Source organism: Lissotriton vulgaris, chromosome 5, assembly GCF_964263255.1.
Source record: "Lissotriton vulgaris chromosome 5, aLisVul1.2, whole genome shotgun sequence".
Lineage (NCBI taxonomy): Eukaryota > Metazoa > Chordata > Amphibia > Caudata > Salamandridae > Lissotriton > Lissotriton vulgaris.
In genome coordinates, this window is record NC_141693.1 from 218,774,433 (window position 1) to 218,794,577 (window position 20,145).

General features: G+C 46.1%; 1 protein-coding gene and 1 pseudogene across 1 annotated transcript in view; one reads left to right on the forward strand and one right to left on the reverse strand.

The window, feature by feature from the left end:
* FKBP15 (FKBP prolyl isomerase family member 15) overlaps positions 1–20,145 on the reverse strand; it is a 384,455-nt gene that overhangs the window by 60,078 nt on the left and 304,232 nt on the right. Inside the window, exon 23 of the mRNA XM_086921201.1 lies at positions 11,400–11,552. Within this exon, the coding sequence (XP_086777327.1) occupies positions 11,400–11,552 (153 nt within the window). The remainder of the gene's footprint in view (positions 1–11,399; positions 11,553–20,145) is intronic.
* On the forward strand, positions 3,488–4,033 carry LOC147710535 (cell division control protein 42 homolog pseudogene; annotated as a pseudogene).

Below are 20,145 nucleotides of genomic sequence, written 5' to 3' on the forward strand. Positions count from 1 at the left end.
CGCTTGTTGAGGAAGTGAAGTAGAAACTCCATGCACTCAAGATACAGTACTTGGTTCTTTTCCCGGCCCATCTCAAGGTGATCTTTGAATCGTCTACCTATTTCTTTTTACACCTCTGAACAAGCCTGGGAGTGGGCGACAGAGCAGCGATTGCTGCAGCTGACAGGATCTGAAGTATTTGCAAAATAGGGGGCGAAAGACCGGCCTCCACCCCTTCCCACTTGAGCACCCCATAGATGGCGTATCCATTCACGAAGGACGATGAGCCAGCATAAAAGACGGGGGTCACCAAGCCTGTCCCCTGTAGAGGAGGTCCCAGGTGCTGTAGACCTCGAGGAACCCCTCTCCAACACCCCAGTTCTTTATAAACGACCTTAGAGAGCATGCCTGACTAGCTGACCTAAACCCTTCTGGAGACCACACATCTCACTTTTTTTGTGCGATGCTGTGCTCCCTGATGGGCATGCCTGCTACGAGAGGTATTGTATCTCCTGTGGTTGGACTGTTAAGGGAGGTTGGATGGGCGCAAGGGGGCTCTTCATAGAGTTGTTCAAGTGTAATATCTCACGACCAGGTGGCCTTTGCCTCCAAAAGAAAATCCCCATTCCATGAGGGCCTTAGCATGACCGATATATATGATTATTACATTGCTGCACACCTGGTCCCGATAAATTAATGGTTTGCAGGGGGATGGGATGATCCTGCATATCGCCTTGAATTCCACCTCATGGGACTTGATGGTCCTCTTGGCCTGCGTTATGGTAATCTAATATCCCCGGAAACTCCCTCCTGTGACCGGGTGACATCGCTTTGCTGGAGAACGGCCATATGCCTTAACTGTTGGAATCAACGCCTTACATACATGACAATGCTGTGACAGCCCACCTGGCTCCGGCAGGTATCAATCCTTCTGGGGTTCGCGTGGAGGGACAGGATAGGAATCACCGACTTGGGGGACGTTTGCTGAGGGGGAACCAATAATGCCTCTCCCACACACAATTCTTCTAGTACCTTCAGTGGGTTCATGTCTTGCTGGTCCACCTCTCAATGAATGCCCAGATCCTAGAACACAGTCTTCTTGAAGCCAAACTCTTGAGGGGAAAATTGAGCAAGGGAGCTGTCTCTGTGATTAATCTGTCCCTGATAATTAATGCACCAGATTACGTTCTCTTTTTGCGGCACAGGTAGGAGGGCTGGGTAGGAAAATTTGACGATTGTTCAAATCATTATCTCTACGTGACGTATCTGACCCCCCCCCCCAACTATTATTGCAGAGGGGCATTGTGGCTCAGGTGACATGTGCGAGGCATTCCCTACCCGCAGCGGACGTCCTTATGGTCTGGTCCTGCCGGGCCCTATCATCCTTTGAAACAGGGGGAACATGAGATCTCGGAGATGCTGGGCCACCACATTGACTTGCTTGCCCTGCTGGGTCTCCTGAAGGAGACTGAGGTGGGGGGTGGGGGGCACGGTCTGCACAGGCCTTCATATGTGTGACCTCCTTTGTGGCCAAATGGGACATTACTCAGATTTGGAAGTGACTAGATCCCCCTTCTCTGGCAATCTGGAGGATGGGATTTCACTGGTGTTCATGCCAGGAGAAACCAATTTACAAAGCAAGAGGTTGCCCACAAAAATATAAAAAGATATGGGGAGGGTAGTATGCATATCACGGGTTGTGGATTTGGGGATATTGTCAATTATGGCTGTGAATACTCAATGCTATGCCCGGACATGAAAAGTGATGATGTTACAGAATTATTGGTGAATACTGCTTTGTAATACTACACCTAATATAAATTGGTTATTAAAAAAAATGAAGGCAATTCACAGAAAATGATCGTTCATCCCCAGACAGGCCTGTTGCCTGTACACTAAAGATGTATATTGGGGAACTCAAATTTTCACGCAAAGCAAGAATATCAATCTGAGGTCGACCCCACTTGCTGAACCTCCTACTCACTATACATTCTTGTACTGACCACATCTGAAAAATATAATGAATTTTACTCAGGATGCGCATCTATTCTGGAGCGCAGTCAGCTAACCAAAAGGGTGCTAACCATTTCCAGAGCGCAGAAACATGGACATCACTAGGTTAGCACAAAGTGAAAGTAGACATGATGCTCTATTTATTCAGGCATAATATGGCCATAGTGTTAGCTTCACAAATGAGTAGCTTCTTTCTGTTAGTCAGCTGAAAGACCGAGCTTGCCCAGTCCAAGTGCCTTTCTCAATCAATTCTCTAAACAGAGGCTTTCTGTGAGGAAATTAGCCGTTTATTTCACAGAGAAAACTGAAAAAATCTATTTGTGTTTTGAGAACCAACCATTTTCTTACGACTATGCACAGACCTGTTTAGATCTCCACCCAGATACTAACATACATCTGGGAGCCTTCGAAAAATTTTCAGAAACTACAGCCGATGTTGAAGGTCAATTGCGGCACCCTGTTCGACCCCTTGCCCCCATTTTATCTATTCTCGTTTAGCCCATATACTATGTCCCAATTTTACTCAAATGTTTTATAAATCTCTTGAAGAGGCAACCTACCCAGAGATTTGGAAGGAAGCAGTATGATTACCCTTGTATAAAGAAACCTGGTATTGACAAGTCCATCCTTTACAATTATCGGCCCATTTCACTCCAGCCCTTCATTTAAATTTTAGAAAAATTGGTGAATAGCCAGTTGACTGATTTTTCTGAAAACAACAAGTTACTGGAATCCCTCTGAGGGGTTTTCATGCAAACAATGCTGCTACCAGAACTGGATGATATGAGATCAGTAGTTGCTCAGGGCAAGGCCGCTGCCCTGATCCTACTTGACCTGTCTGCAGTCTTCAATATGGTCTCCCACACCTTGCTGATTAACACACTTGAAGAGTTGGGCTTATACTCACATGCCCTTCGGTGGCTCAGGTCTTTCCTAACGGACAGTACAGCTGGGCACATGCAGATCACGCCCTCTCATATCAAACAGTGGAGTTTCCCAGGGCTCTTCATTGAGCCCTACCTGGTTGAATATATATGCCTCACCACTTCCAAAGATTGTTGGAAAAGGGGGCTTTGAGTTAACTTCCTACACGGATGACACCCAACTGATTAACTCACTGGGTGAGAACCTTGACGAGATCAGAGGCAAACTACGTGAGTGCCTCCCCGATGTAGCAGGCTGGATGACAAATCATTGCTTAAAACTAAATGCAGAAAAAACTGAGATCTTGCTATTTGATGAGGCACATCTGACTTGGGATTCCTCCTGGTAGCCGGCGTCACTGTGGGAGATGCCTCCACCACACCAAAAAAAAGTTAGCAAAGGATTGTGGGGTCATCATTGAGGATTGTCTCTCTGTGCAAGATCATGTCAGAAATACATGTGGCAAATGCTACAGCATCCTCAAGATTTTGAGAAGACTGTTCAATTAGATTCTAATAGCTTGGCACAAAAAATAGTACAGGCGAGCTGTGCGAGGTTACCATCCGATAAATATTGCTGAAAGTGGATACTAGCAGATTAAAGCCATGCAGACTATTAAATGTGTAGTCGTCGGGGATGGAGCAGTTGGTATTTGACAACTATGCCTTAACAGTTATGATTGGTGGTGAGCCATACACCCTAGGCTTGTTTGATACTGCAGGGCAAGAAGATTATGACAGATTAAGACCTTTAAGCTACCCACGGACATGTGTTTTTAGTCTGTTTCTCTGTGGTCTCGCCATCTTCTTTTGAAAATGTCAAAGAGAAGTGGGTGCCAGAAATTACCTATCATTGTCCAAAGACTCCTTTCCTGCTTGTTGGGACCCAGATTGATCTACGAGATGACCCTTCAACATGTGAGAAACTTGCCAAAAATAAACTGAAACCTATCACTCCGGAGACTGCTGAGAAGCTTGCTCCGGACTTAAAGGCAGTGAAGTATGTTGAGTGCTCTGCACTTACGCAGAGAGGTCTGAAGAATGTGTTTGATGAGGCTATCCTAGCTGCTATCGAGGCGCCGGAAACTCGGCGAAAACGGAAATGCTGTATATTCTAAAAAAAAAATTCCCTCTCCTCTTAATACTACTTCCTCTGGTCTCTTGCTGTAGAATTCAGTTTAGAGATAAAACAACAAATAAAATATTCGTACTGTAAAAAAAACAAAAAACAAAAAATAGTCCAGGCTCTTATAACTAGTTGGCTGAACTATAGCAATGCCCTCTTTGTAACCAGGCAGACGACGGGAGCAGTTCGAATTGACAGATTTATCCCAAAGGTGAGCGCCCTGTCCACATGGTGTCCCCAGCCACCAGCATGCCCTGTTTTTAACATATGAAAGACTATTAGAGATGGAGGGAGCCACACATCTTTCGCCATTCTTTTATATTAATTTCCTAATCTGTGCTACTGTAAGTTAAAGCCTGATTACTGCTACAAAGGCCAACCTGCCTATATATACGATAGTTTATGCTCAGAGTGGGTCAGTAAATATATTACATCACAGGGCTAACAAAATACAAGTGATGAATATAATATCACAGAATTTTTTTTACATTTCTTTATATTTATTTTCAAAGATGACATTCATTTAATAAATAAAAAACAAATACATATTGAATTAAGGACATAAATATGAAAAACATCAGACATATAAATATACAATAACATCAGGTCCCACACGCTCACATTCAAGCCCAGCATTCATCCAAAATGTACACGATACAAACATACTCGGGCATAAACCTCAATCAGATAACATTCTAACCACAATCAAAACTATACAATAGGGGATCAGTACAGGTTCCTAAATTCTGAATAAATGTACAGATGAAGGACTTTCGTGTATGCTCTTATATGAGGACAATAGTTGGATCCAGACACACAAGGTTGTTCAGCGCCAACGCGCGTTTCGGTGTCTCACCCAATGAGGGCTACACCGTCATCAGGGCGGCAACAGTACATAGTGTGGGACAACAGAAGAATAGACCTTAATTCAGGATAGTCCCTTTTTTAACATATTAATGCCTATTAGAGATGGAGGGAGGCACACATCGTTCGCCATTCTTTTATATTGATTTCCTAACCTGTGCTGCTGTTAGTTAAAGCATCCGGTACTTCAGTATGCGCATTGTTAAATATTAATCACATTTAGACGCCGTGCACGCATGGCAGGCCCCGCTAAAAGCATGCATTACATTTAGTACAGCAATGCAACATTAAAGACTGGTGGCGGCCTTGTGCTAACATTATTGTTTAAAGCTCCCTGTTGCCGTCACGCATTAATAGCACTTAGCCGTATTATTACATAGATCAAACGCCTTAAGTACATGGCGGGCCCAGCTAACAGTACACCCTTGGATTAACACATTAATGCAACAGTGGAGACGGAAGGCGGCACCCATGCTTGGTGCAAACTTTAATGGGTTACAACGCTCTGTAGGTCAAATGCGCAGTAGAATACACATTAAGACCATATTTGAGACGAGGGGCATCTGTCATCAAGGTTGTTACATTTGTCACGGAGCCACGGGTGACATAGTTAGTCATTTCCCTGCCCTTCTCTACCTCAATCAACGACAGCACGTAAAGACCTCAATGCTAACATTACTAACACCCCACCACTGTGATCCTAGTTTAAAATGCTGGATGGGCGTTGGGCAGTCCCTAACCTTTCGACATTACCCCACAGAGTAATACTATCCCCGTGGCACAATTGGTCCCGCGGCCGGTTTAATTAAATTGAAGAATCTGCTCCATCACCACTACACCAAGTGGTAAGCCTGCTTGCACCTGCTTTATATTGTTGTGGTTAATTATCCAAAGATATATTGCTCAACCTATGATTAAGACCGTTTGTCAGCCCACTAGTTTGTCCCTCATACGGGGGTAAGACAACCAGTTTATCGATAACCCACAGTTCATTTATACCTCAAACTTCAATCTTCCGCTTACTGATCAATATCACTTTTGTATTCTCACATGTGCAGCACCTGACCGGGTCCCCATGTGAGTATTCCCCCTTTTCCTCTCTCACTTTACCGGTGTCTCACTTATTTCACTGTCTCACGAGGCTGAACAATCGCCATCAGGTACACACTATTCCATTAAAGTTATTTTTTAAGGATCCTAGCTGACATATAGCATTCTAAGCGTATGCCTTCTTTTTTTTCTGATCATTAGATTGTCCCCATATCCCTTGGTCCTGAAGAGACCTTGCACTGTAAAAGGGTTGAAACGCCGTTGACTGTATTTGAAAGCCAACCAGTTTAAAAGCTCTGACTATTGTACACAGAAGCTGTAATCATTACTAAATTAATCTTTGGTCGCCTTTAAAAAATTGTGGAAACCAAGTTGTACATGTTCTTCACTGTTGGTTTTATGGTTCCATTTCACTTGGGGACACAAAAGCACTATTGTTTTTACTTGGTCTGTGTATATATAAATTAGAATTTTACAAATCTGATAAAAAGAACTAATGTGAACAAAGTCTGCAAGGACCTCTTTCTTTCTGACATCACCTTAACCCGTCTTTCGGATTACGATTGTGCATTTGATTATTATTATTATTATAGATTAGCCTAACTTTCCGCTGGAATAGTTTTTTCTGTTACATATGACATACTGGTTCCTGGTGTGTAGGGTGCCCCTTGTTCTTGTTCTCGCTCTTTGTAGGCAAGGCGGTTTACCTGTTTACGGGATTACAGGTAATTCAAAACGCTGCCGCCAAGATAATCTGTAACATGGACAGATTTAGCTCTGCTTCATCCTGTGTGGCAGCCTTACACTGGCTAACTATGTGCAAAAAAGCTCATTTCAAACTTGTATGCCCTGCGCATAAAGCCTTTTATAACTCAGGACCAGAGATCCTACAGGACAGAGTAGAATTTTATATTCCAACTCCGGACCGAAGATCTCGTAATAGCCCTTGCTAAATAACGCATAAGGAGAGTTAGAACTGGTGGCTGATTCTTTTCTTATTTGGCTGCTGCCCAGTGGAATGTGTTACCTCTGGACATCCAGCTTATTAATAACCACAGTAGATTCAGGAAGAAACTATAACCCTGGCTTTTCCTTAGTTAATGTATTTTACTGTACGTGAAGTTCTCTTAATGGGCAGGAGGGGTAGCTACCTAGTGCCGTAACATTCCCTAGGGGATAAGTGTAGCGCTTTACAAATACGAAAGATAAATAAATAAAGGCTTTAAAGAGTTGTACAAACTACCTTGAGCTACAGGATGCAAGTATGAAAGAGCATTGGGTGCAAAACATGTTTTTTCAAGAATCGAATTGTTTTTGGAGGACATTTGTGCATGTATATAACTTTCCGCAGTATTTTCTGACATTTTTCAGATTATCACAATCCTTTTATTTTTGTTGAAAATGCTTAAATGTAGGGTGGGAGATAATGGTGCATGCTTGTATTGTTGAATTTTGCATGTGCACAAATAAGTGACACAATATTATTCAAACATTATTTGTAACAGGGCTGCACCAGGAAGTTATATTATTAAGATGGCTTCCTTTATTTTATCCATATTTCCAAATGGCCAGTAGTGCCACCCTATACTTGTTGAGATTTAAGCGGTTTTCAATTTGTTGGTGCTGTGATGTGGCAATCCTGCACAACTTGAGAAAATACATTAAAGGTAGAAGTGTGCTTATGTGGGCGAATTGGGCATCTTTTGCCACTAATGCAACATTCCATTGTTTGAGAGCTTGATCCAAATGCACAGGACCCTTTGAGCTGGTCTCATTTGGTTGTCCACCTGGTACTCAGAGATCAATCATTGCTGCAGCTGAAGTTTTGGAGAGAATTTAACAAGTGGAAGTCTCCCAAGTGGGCTCACTTGGGAGTCGAAATCAGAAGACAGACCTTGTTGTTACCCTGAGGGCCATCATGTCGTGCTCTGGAATGCATACAACGATCAGACAACTGCCCAGCACCTTGGCATGAACGGTGGTAGCCATGTTGGAGATAAAAATGGCTACTAATCCAGATTAACTTGGAAGGCAATCATTAAGGACAAATAATATTCGTTAATGATTCGGTCTAGAACTGCAAACATGGAGGATGTGACGTGCTAGATCTCTGATGGGGCAACCATTATTTCTTAATCTCTTCTTGTTAACCGAAGAGTTGTTATTGAAACTGCTCTGATTGCTAGATTGCAATTTTCATTCTGTAACCTGTCCTTAATTGTTATATATTACAAGGAAAAACGTTACTAAACTGTAATAATAACTTGGCAGCCTCTGGTGATGTATATTCACATGCTGTGCACAAGCCAGCCCACTAGTGTTGGAAATAAATGCTTCTTGCTGTTGTTTTTAGTCATAAAGACATTTTGATTTAAAGGAGATATGGGACACCACACTAAAGCCCACACTGCACCTGAACATATTCTCCACTTTAGATTAGGCTTTTCAATGGATAAGTATACGTGTGTAGTTGTAAAGCTTTATAAAGTTTGTGGACTGGACAGGGAACACACTTTGGCAGAGTAAACATTAAGAGAAATTAGGAAATGCATGTGTCAAGCCAAGCTCGCATCTTGTGAGGTGGTGTGGTGCACATTGATCTACTGAAGTACACACAAAAGTGGTGGATGGAATGATTACATTAATCGCAGCCACTGGTAATTACTTGGGCCACACCTAAATCCATTGTTATTATGCACACATGCCATCTTCAGTTTGAACCCAGCCAGGTGCAAACCAGTGTGACCATGCTCCCATGGAATCAGTCCCGCTCAAACTGCAAGGCAGGTCCTCCGTGAACCGGAACACAAGACTGGTTTCACTCTTATTAGGGCTCATCAGTCAGAAATATGCAACCCTCTAGTTGTAGAGAGAAGGAACAAGGGCATCAAGAAGAACACTGCAGCTGTTTGACATCCCAAGCTTCTGAGACAATTCCTCAATTGATCCCAGAGCATACTAGGTCACATTCAACCCCACAGGAGACTGTGGCTGTAGGTAATCCGCTTTTTCTACGTGGAAACCCAGATTTTCACCTTTTGATGCCACTAGTGAAGTGCAGCACCCATTATGCCACCCACTACAGTGTCAGTGCAAATAGGGCTTCAGGCCTACCGTTGTAGCCGGACTATAGCAGTGTAAAAACTACAATTTGACCTGTCAAAATAAATCCTTTTGACAGTTCAACCCTCCCTTTAAAATAGTAATAATTCACCCCTAAGTGGGCTTTCCAGCCCACAAGGCAGGGTGCATGGTGTTTAAACGTGGGGCAGGCAGAATTTTAATGTTAACATGTTCTTATAGTGACTAGCACCCAAAAGCTATTGTCGCAAGGCTGGCTGGCCCACACAGAAACACTAGGAAGCAATATTAAAGCCTAATACTGCATCTCTGGAATAGGACGAGCTAGAAAAATAATTACAACTATTTTTAATGTTATCAAAAATCCAATTCAACGCTGAAATACGATTTTTAATAACTATGCAAGTTATCCTTTACCTGACTGAACTGTCAGAAGACATAGTATATTTCTCAGCCAGCTCTCAGCCAGTAATTAGCATTGAATTGGGGTGAAATACATCGCAGAAACAAATAGGCTGACCTGAATGGGCAGAGATGAGTTCTTTAAGCTCAGCAGAATATGCTGCCAGTGGGCCTCAATTTGTCAGCAGAGTGTCAAATCCTACTTGACAGGTCTCCGAAGCCACGTGTTACACTTGAAAGAACAAGATCAGGATGCCAAGAAAATCTGTATGCTTTCACTGTCTGGTTGCTGAAGTATCCTGCTTTTGTCCTACAAGACTTCTGTCTCTAGGTTTTACATATAATACTAGGGGCGTACTTGAAAGAATTGGAACAGAATGACAAGACAATTCTTGTGTATCCACTGTCTAATTGGTGAGAGGACTCTGCTTTTGTATTAGCAGCCTTTTGTCTCTGGGGTTTTGGGGGTACAGTGGCTGCACCAAATTGGATTTTAGTGCTGGATGTGGGAGGACATAGTACACTTCCCTCTCCACGCACAACCCCAGAGCCCGACTTTCACAATCTTGTAAATAGCCAAAGTGGTTAGGGCTGACAGCAGGAATGTTTAACCCATCGGTTAGGGTGTGCCTAGGAGTCATTCCCACGCACAAGCTAAGCCAGGAATAGATGTGGTACATCTAGGCACCCACTTTAGAACACTCCTGGACCCTTGGAAGAACAGAAGAGGACTGGACCTGCTTTCTGTGACCTGGGAAGAGGCCTGAATGACTAGACCTGTTCACTCTTGTACCTAGGACAAAGAAGTGGGCCTCCAAGGGTGATTAGGCTGACTTCTCATTCAAGATCAAGGAATAATCACAACCCTTGGCAGGGGGAACCCTCAAAGTCACTAATTTAGCCTGAACTACGGCACAGAGCAGTCAGACTTAATTTAGGGCCATGTGTCAAGCATTTATGCAGTACCATAACAGCTATAAAGTAAATATGCAAAACAATAAACATAGCAAATCAAATTAGAAACATAGAATAAAATGAACCAAACAAAATGACACCAAACTGTCAAAAATCCAAAAAGAGAAATCAAAGATGTGAATATTTAAAGTTTAAGTGGGACAAAAAGTGTCAGACAGTCAATGGTAACTGGCACCTTGGCACAATATGAGGTGGACTGCAATGCAGCATGTCCAATACACTAACTAGGTTCATCCTGTCATCCTGGTCAAAGAATGTATCTTTTCCATTATTCCTTTAAGTCCTAATCTACCACAGAAGTAAACTTTTAAAGGCAATAGAACCTCAAATTAAGCATTTAGATACATGCAGTGTGTCAAGGCAGAGACCAATAGCAGGGTTCAAAGCAGTGTTTCAGCTGCTACTGGCCAGATAGGCAGTTGCGGGAAAAGCCTCCTGCAGCTTGTTATATCACTGTAGCCACCAGGGGGCCTGTTGACGGAATACTGATGGTCCACCAACTCTAAATAAGGAGGGAGACCATCTGGTTGGAGAAAAACACTTTATGACAGAGTACCCTGTCTTCTTAACTCTAAATCAACCCCTTTACCTTTAGTGTTTGAGACTTATGTTGCATTATACTTTTATGCATGAGGGAGGGCTGCCCTGGGGAAGTTTACACTTTACTGTGATTTTAATTTCAAGATTGTTATCGAATTTTGACAAAACACTGTACATACATACATACATATATATATACACACATTTTAAAAATCGAAATTCTACTCTATACTTCACATTCTTTTTTTCATTCCTTAGCCATTTTTCTGTAGGTCTCCATGTTTCTACTCAGAAGCCCTTCCCTCATTTACCGGAGATTTTCAGGAGCTTTGAAGTGGCATCAAGGAGAAACTAAAACTACAAAAAATAACCTTCTTAACCTTTTTAGATGAGCTAGGGTTTTAACTGGTCATGCTGTGAACTTCAAAACCAAATATCCTGCATACCTTTTCTTCTAGCTGAGTAAGCCTCTGCTGCAGTGAATCCCGCTGCTCACATGCCTCCTGGTATTGTCGTATATGTTGCTCTTTGGCCGAAGCCAGCATGCGATCACACTTTGACTGCCACTGTGATTCCAATTCTGACTGCAACAAGGATGCCTGCAAGGGACAAATCAGGATGACTTAACATAGGCTGTGACCATCCTGTTGGCAAATAAAGTAGAAGATCAGATAATCCACATAATTATATTTTGAGATCGAAGTGATTTGTGCAACACCGAATTTCAAAAGAAGAGAAGTAGAAGCATAAAAATGTGTTTCTATTTCCTGGTCTGACACTTTATTGGAAACATTGGGCTAAGGAGAGAGTTGGATAATATAACTTATTGGGTTCATAGAAGCCAGTGGCAGTCATGATCAGGTAATGCTCTAATTCTTTACGTTGTGCTTTGAAAGTTTGTCACGATCTGAAACTCATATTGGGCACAGTCATTTTAGTTACAGCCACAAAGAGAAGTGATAAACACAACATTCAGTAAAAGTATTAGAAACCCCCATGTCAAACATACACCATTGCACTTCGCACGGTCTTCTTCCAAACTTACTCTGAATTTCAATGTTTGCCACAACACCTACAAAGCAGAGCAACCCACCATGCCTGTGAGGCAAGATCAAGATCTCTTTAGGGAGATGTAACAATGACAGCAGCTACCTCATTAGACTGGATACATACAAATACTGGAAAGGAAACAAGGCACTAAGCCTTCTCCTGTGATGTTCCAAGAATCTGAAACTTCCTTCCCACCCAAACCTGGGAAGCTGTGTCACTTGTACACTTCACTAATGAACTAAAGGGCCCTCATATTCATGCAACGTCAATCACGTGTAAATCTCTAGATAAAATGCCTAGCTAGAAAACTATCCCTTGTCCAGCTCACATCTGTTTCTTCTTAACCACAGCTAAATACCTACCCTACACCCCATTATGTACAGTCATTTGCAGCTAGAGAAGTACTTTGCAAATAATTCTACACAATAAAGGCAAAAGAACATGAAGCACACAAGTACCTAAGAGAAAAGTGTAGTCTGTCACAATAAATAGGCCTGTACCCTTTATGTTCTACACATTCTGATTAAACAAATCATAGTCCACTTTCACCAACACAGTAGAAGAACCAACTTTCGCAGATCAATAGGCACTTCCATTTTTCTGCCAATGAACATCGAACGTTTGGAAAAAAATTCAAAGTCATATATTTGTAATTGATATAGCACATTACCACAAATCCTGTTGCAATGGAAAGATGATAAAAGACACTTTGATTTTATTATTTGCACAGACATGTTTGGGAATTATATAGGAAGAATTACCCATTGGTGGTATCTCTCATTCTTGAGATGTTCTGCTCATTTCACTTGAAAGTTTTAGGGGTGTTTTCCACCTTGTGGTAAGAGTGATGCTTTAGTTGTGACTTGGGGTGCTCTTGAATTTTTCCTACCATTTTGCACCATCTACCAGAATTTTTGTTCATCTGCTGAAACTAAGACAGCAAAGGGAAGATGCCATTGATAAGTGAAAGGGGACTAATGGACTATAAGTACCAAAAAACCCTTTTCCTTTGTGTCCAGTTTTACCCCACCATTTTGCACTTCCAAATCAGTGTAGTAGTTGGGCGATTGTGGAGACAGTGAGTTGACCATCAGTTTCAGTTGCTATTACAAATTATTACAGATCAACTCCCATTTCCAATACATAACAAAAAATACATATAAGTCAGTCTACAAACTGAAGGTTAGTTAGCAGGTTAAATAAATATAATACAATTTCCTAAGCCTCCCACTGACTCCCTTCCCATCACTCACACTGAATAAAGAAACACACTCTCCATATATTTAGTTATTTCCTCCCTTGCATAGTTCTAATCTAGTGTTTAGTCGTTTGTTTAAGAAAAAATATCTCCATGAATGCCTCTTAACTTGGCTACTTACCTTTCAATAGACTCTCAGTCCATTAAGCCAGCATGCATAGTAGCTTCAGGTATATAGGGCATATTCGTTCACAAAATTCAGTGGACAGAAAAGTGATGTAAGGAGCCCACATCTCCTTAAATTCCTTGTCTTTTTGGTCCAAAGACATGGGCAGATTCTGAAGGCCCAACAAGTTTCATAGTTTCAACAGCCAATTTTTATGCTCCGGAGTTTTGTCAGTTGCCCACAAGGAGAGAATCATTTGTTGCGCTCCGCTTAGTGCAAGAGCGATGTGTATGCCTTTCGATGATGATAGTGGGTATGTTAGTTGATTGGTGACGCCAAGCACAGTGTATGCAGGAAAGCACTGGATATGTACCTCAAATATTGTATCAGTGTCATCTAGGATAGTAACCCAATATTGAGTCGGCTTAGGGTATTTTTCAAAGTGGGGGAAGCAATGTTCCAGTGACCCGCATGCCTCCTTTGTTTCAGGATATCATTTTGTAGTCCGGATGGGGTGTAATACCAATAAGACCCTTCCTTGATCATATTGTCAGTGCTCTGTAAATATTCAGCTGTGTAACATTATCTATAGACGGTATCTGTTATACCCTACTGAGTTGTATTTGCATGTACTCCAGCCCTGCTGCCTCTAGCTGCTCAGCCAGAGTGTGAGTTGGTCATGGAATGTTGGTGTGCCTGTGATGCTTGGAATGTCTGGGTGTCTGAGTGGATGAGTGTTGGCAGTTAGAGATGAGCTGAGCAGCTAGGCAGGCTTGGTGGGGTTGGTACCACACCAGTGCTGGCTGGATTCAAGACTGATGTAACTTGAACTGAAGACTTAATAAAGAAGACTTGAAAATACATCCTGGCTCCTAGAGTCTACCTTCATAGGACACAACAGTATCCTTCCATTTTTATCTGTGAGGGTGAACCTAGCTCATTTTCCCACCTTCGCTGGCCTGGTGATTGCTCTTTCATGGTTGAATGTGTCTGCAAATTATATAGCTATTAGTATCTGCCCCTGCTATTTGACAGTAACCACCTTTCAAATGGTGTTTATGGTCTACCTATGAGGCCTTTCATCAACCTATTAGTCGCTCAATGTCAAACATGTGTGTATTGTATATAATCTGCTCCAGGAATGCTTTGTCTTGGCTGTTCAAAGGGAAGAATACCGGTTGCACCCAATAGGTAACCCGCTCTCTTACAACCTGCATTTAGTCAGTTCTGGAAATTATCCCTTGACATAGCGCAAGTGAAGTTTGTATTTAACATTATTGGCATGAGCGGCAATAGAAACGTTTGTCAAGTCTTTTTTCCTGTAATTTTAATCCAGACTGCCAAAGTGGACCAGTTTACAGGAGAAGAGCACAACCCCTGGCCATATGTCTCCAGTGCAGCCACATGAACTTTCCATATATGTGTACCTGCAACTTGATGATCTAGGAAACACGGATGTTTCTCCGACATCTGCCTCCCCCACTCCACCATGTACCTCAGTTGGGCAGTGGGATAGTATTCTGTGATATTGGGAATTCCCAGCCTGCCTCTCCATGGCTCGGTATGTCAATCTGTGATGCATATATTGTTTGTGAGCTTCCCAAACAAATCTATTCATTTCTTTTTGCAGTATTAAAGTATATTTAAGGGGGGGGCGTGGCTAGCAGCCGATGATGGCGGCAGCAACCTAGAGAGGCTCCCGTAGCAAGGCGGCGTCCCGCAACAATCCGCATGCCTATCCGTTCACTGATCACTCCAGAAGGGGTGTCCTGGGTGCGGTGACCGAACGGCGCACACAAGAAAAATTTGGGAGCGCTCAGACCTCAGCAACGGGACGAATCTTCATTCGCGCCCCTCACGGACGAAAGGCCTGGTGGCACGAGGCGAGCACCGGTGTCGAGTGGAACCTTGGGCCGGGCGGAAGTCAACCCTCCCCGGCACGATCAACCGGAAGTAGCCGCTGACGACAGCACTCGACACCACCGGCTGGCACTCCTTCCCAGCGACCACCTCGCCCTTCACACGGCATATCCAGTGGCGCTACACCGTAGTGCCCCCTTTGCTGCACTCGGCATACACCGTGGAACCTGCGAAGCAGCGGTCGCCATCTTGCCTGACCTTGCCGAGGCCGCAACAGCCCCGCGGCCGCCGGCAGCACCTTGCCATCGTCAGCGACCCCTGGCCTGTACCCAGACTGAACCTTCTGTGTGTCCCCCCCCAAGCGGCCGGCCACGGGCGATCGGCCCGCTCCAGCATAAACGGTGTCTCGCCGCAGAGGGAAAATGGCGGGGAAGGGGACGCGACAAACCGCCACCCAGGCGAAGCTCGGAAAATTTGCTTATGACAACCAGACGTCCACTCAACCTGAGCAGCGGAAATCACTGGGAAAGGGCGCGGACAACGACGGGACAAAAAAGGCCACGCTGGACGATGTACTGCGCACACTGGAACAGGTTCAGGCCACGGTGGGCTCGACTGCAGCTGAGGTTACCCTTATTAGAGCCGACCTTCAGAAAATGAGTGAAAGGGTGAAGCAGGTGGAGGTAGTGACTAAATCGTTGATAGAGGACGTCTCCGACCTACAAGTGGCCATGGAGAGACTGCAGGCGGACAATAAACTTCTTAAAAACAAACTGGACGACCATGAAGGGCGCTCCAGACACAACAACGTCCGTATCTTAGGAGTTCCGGAGTCTGAAACAAAGGGAGCCATGGATCTGTATGTTGAAGAACTTATAAAGACTAAACTGGCCCCGAAGGGGCTCTCCAATTTCTTCACAGTGGAGCGGGCCCACCGGGTCCCTGGCGGGACACCTAGGCCGGGGGCCACCCCGCGCCCCATCCTGGCAAGACTCTTTAACTTTAGAGACCGCGATGCAGTCCTCCAGGCAGCCAGAGTGGCACCGCCCATCCAAATCCAAAATTCACGGATATCCTTCTTCCCGGACTACACGGCGGAGGTCACCCGCAGAAGGAGGACCTTCTTTGAGCTAAAAAAAACGCTCCGTGAACAAGAACTGCCATACTCCATGTTGTTTCCGGCCCGATTGAGAGTGGTGGCCGACAAGAAAGTCTGGTTCTTTGACTCGGCTGAGTCCGCAAGAGAATGGCTGGATGGATGGCGCACGGTGGACCGTACTTCCAGTCGTCGACGCAACAGGACAGAAGAGGAGGGCCGGCCGGGCTCACAATCGTCGACCAGGGGCAGCGCAAATGGATCGTCGTCGCGGGACCAAGTTGGGGCCGCTGGAGGCGAATGAAACCACCGTGAGGGACTGAATGTGTGACCTGGACTTTACTCCCGCTACGGTTGCTCATTAAGTCGTTCATGGACGCTGGCCCGGACAACCCGAGGACAGCAGAGGGACCGCCTGCTTTGGGGGACACTCTCCCCTGACGCGCAAGTACTCTGTTTTTGGCATGGGATAAGCGCTCTGCTAAGTTGGGGTGGCGGGCAGTTTTGAGTCCGTTTGGCAGGGAGGCAGGGTGGGGGGTGTTGGGGGGGGGGGGGGTTTGTTAGTTTTTACGGGACATTCACAGAATCGATCTCAAACTGTACAATGTGCTATGATGGTTATTGAAATGTTGCTGGGGCGGTGGAGTCTGTGCCGATGGTTTATGCTTCTGATTTTTACTGATGGTGGATGAACCGCTTAACGCAATGAGAGTGGAGGAGACGCAGATGGGCGGCTCCGCCCTCCGACTCCTTGCCTGGAACGTGCGCGGCCTAGGTGATAAAGTGAAACGCGGCCTCGTTCTGTCCGAGGTGAAACGTCACAAACCTGACCTAATACTCCTCCAGGAGACCCACCTAATGGGTAGCGCTACCAAGGCCCTGGACAGAAGGGGGTATAAAATGTTGGCCCACTCTGAATTCTCCACTGGGTCCCGGGGTACAGGCATCCTAATCAGAAAATCTTCCAACTTCATCTCCCTTAGCACTAGGACTGATACACAGGGCTGTTTTGCGGCAGTGGCAGGACAATGGGACGGGCGCCCCTTAACAATAGTCTCAGTTTACATCCCACCTTCATTACACTCGGTGATGTTGCCAGCCCTGGGCGACTTCTTGCTGTCCCTCCCTGAGGGAGACATGCTTCTAGGCGGGGACTTCAACGCAACTGCAGACCCACAGCTTGACAAGTTCCCAGCAACTATCCTCCCGGGGGGTCCCTCCAGGTTTCAGCGCTTCACAGAGGCACTGGGGCTGGTGGACGTTTGGCGCCATGTTCACCCTGCACTGCGACAGTACACATTCCACTCCACCGTCCACAATAGTCTATCCCGCATTGATTACTTCCTGGCGTTGGGGGATGGGTTGCAGCGCGTAGAGGAGGTGCTCATACACCCTAGGGGCATCTCAGACCACTCACCACTGACTCTCACCATCACCTCACGGACACGGGCACGCCGCCGCGTTTTCCCCGTACACGCCTCTTATCTTAAAGTCCCCAAGGTCAGGAAGGCCCTGCAGACCACCACGACACATTATTTCGTAGAAAACAAACCGACCGCAGCCTCGGCTGAGGTCCTCTGGGAGGCCTACAAGACAGTCTTGAGGGGGCAAGCTATCGGCTCTATAACGTCACACAGAAGGGAACAGGCAGCTGAACACGCGGCCCATGAGCTCCGGCTGCGCGAGGCCACCACTGCCCACGAAGCCGACCCCACGGATGACACAGCACACGCACTCGCGCTTGCGCAGCGCCTATATACAGACCACGCACGGCTCATCACACAAGGACACATCTCAGACACCCAGAATCGAATATACGACGTTGGCGACAAAGCGGGAAAGATGCTGGCCTGGCTCGATAAGAGAGGGGGTAGCTCCAGAGGGATCCAGCAGGTCAAGGACGAGGAGGGTAGGACTCAGACGGACCCGGATCGCGTGGTAGAGGCACTGGCTACCCATTTTGAAAAAGTATATACCCCGGAACGGGACGTCACCGCGATTGCAGCCCAGAGCGCACTATACGACATAAACATCCCAACACTGCTACCGGAGGCCGTAGCGGAGCTGGAGGCACCATTTACCGCTGACGAACTGCGGATAGCCATTGGGGCCCTCCGTACGGGCAAAGCGCTGGGGCCAAACGGCATCCCAGTCGAATGGTTCCAAGCACGTTCAGACGTCCTTAGCCCGTACCTGCTTAAAATGTATGAAGAATGTCGTGGTAAGGGGCTGCTCCCATTGGACCAACGGACGGCCACAATTGTGGCTATTCCTAAGCCTGGTAAGCCCCCCGAGGACTGCTCCTCATACCGCCCTATATCTTTGCTTAACGCGGAAAGTAAAATTCTAGCGAAGCTCCTTGCAAATCGTCTCATGCCCCATCTGTCCGATCTTATCCACCCGGACCAGTCAGGGTTCATGCCCCACATGAACACCTCGCTCAATCTCAGACGGGTGCACGGGGTGATAGCGAGAGCGGATGACATAGGCGAACCCGCGGCTATATTGGCGCTTGATGCGAAGATGGCCTTTGATATGGTGGAGTGGGCCTATCTCTTTGAGGTCCTTCAGTATATGGGATTTGGACCCGTTTTCATCTCCTGGATCAAGTTGCTGTACACTGCTCCGGTGGCACACGTGGTAGCAAACGGCCACATTTCGCGCTCCTTCCCGCTCAAGCGTGGCACCCGACAAGGATGCCCTCTCTCCCCCCTTCTCTTTGCACTCTCATTGGAGCCTCTGGCTATCCGCATCAGGACCACCCCTTTACTTAAAGGGATTAAATGGAGGGAGGGCTGGGAGGACCGCATATCGCTTTATGCGGACGATATGCTGGTGTACCTGACAGACCCAGATCAGGGCATACCGGCCCTCTTGCGCCTCTGTAATGGCCACGGCGAGATGTCAGGCTACACTATTAACTGGGATAAATCAGAGTTGTACGCCCTGACCGGTGGTCACCCAACGCTTGGTCCGGACTGCCCTCTGCGGTTGGCCGGCTCCTCATTCAAGTACCTGGGTATCCACGTCACGGGTGACCCGGCAGAACACGAAAAGCTGAACCTCTTGCCACCGCTTGACCGCCTCAAACAAGATGCAAGCTTTTGGGCGGGGTTGCCGTTGACTATGTTAGGGAAAGCGGCCCTGTTTAAGATGAAATCCCTGCCCCGTTTCCTATATATCCTAGACAATACCCCATTTGCTGTACCAATAAAATACTTCAGGAGAGTGGCGGCAGTGGTCTCTGGTCTGCTATGGGGCAACCGCCCGGCACGTATAGCACACGCCAAGCTCTGTAGGAGCTGGTACGAGGGCGGCATCGCACTCCCCAACCTGTATCTCTACTACTGGGCGGCACAGCTCAGACCTATCAACCAGTGGCTGCATGCATCGCAATCGGACCCAGCGTTCCAGGCAGATAGGGCTCAACTGGGCACCAATAACCTGCTGGCACCACTTTATGACCGACGGAAACTCAGGTCGCTGAGGGGCCCTACAAGGCTAACAGTGGCCACCTGGCACGCGGCCACAGCTGCGCTAGGGTGGAAAGACACACTCACTAAGCTCACTCCACTCTGGGACACACGAGCCCTAGGCAATCTTCGGATCAGTAAGGGGTTCTCCCGTTGGGACGATATCGGCATCTCTACGGTGGGGGACATGTGGGAGCGTGGGGGAGTTATCACCTTTGCCCGTTTGAAGGAGATCTAGGACCTAGGACCACATGAAACCTACCGGTATGTCCAAATCCGTCATGCATTACTGGCAGCTATCCCGGCGGGATCGACTCTCCCCGAGTCCTCCCCGCTAGAAGATCGCCTC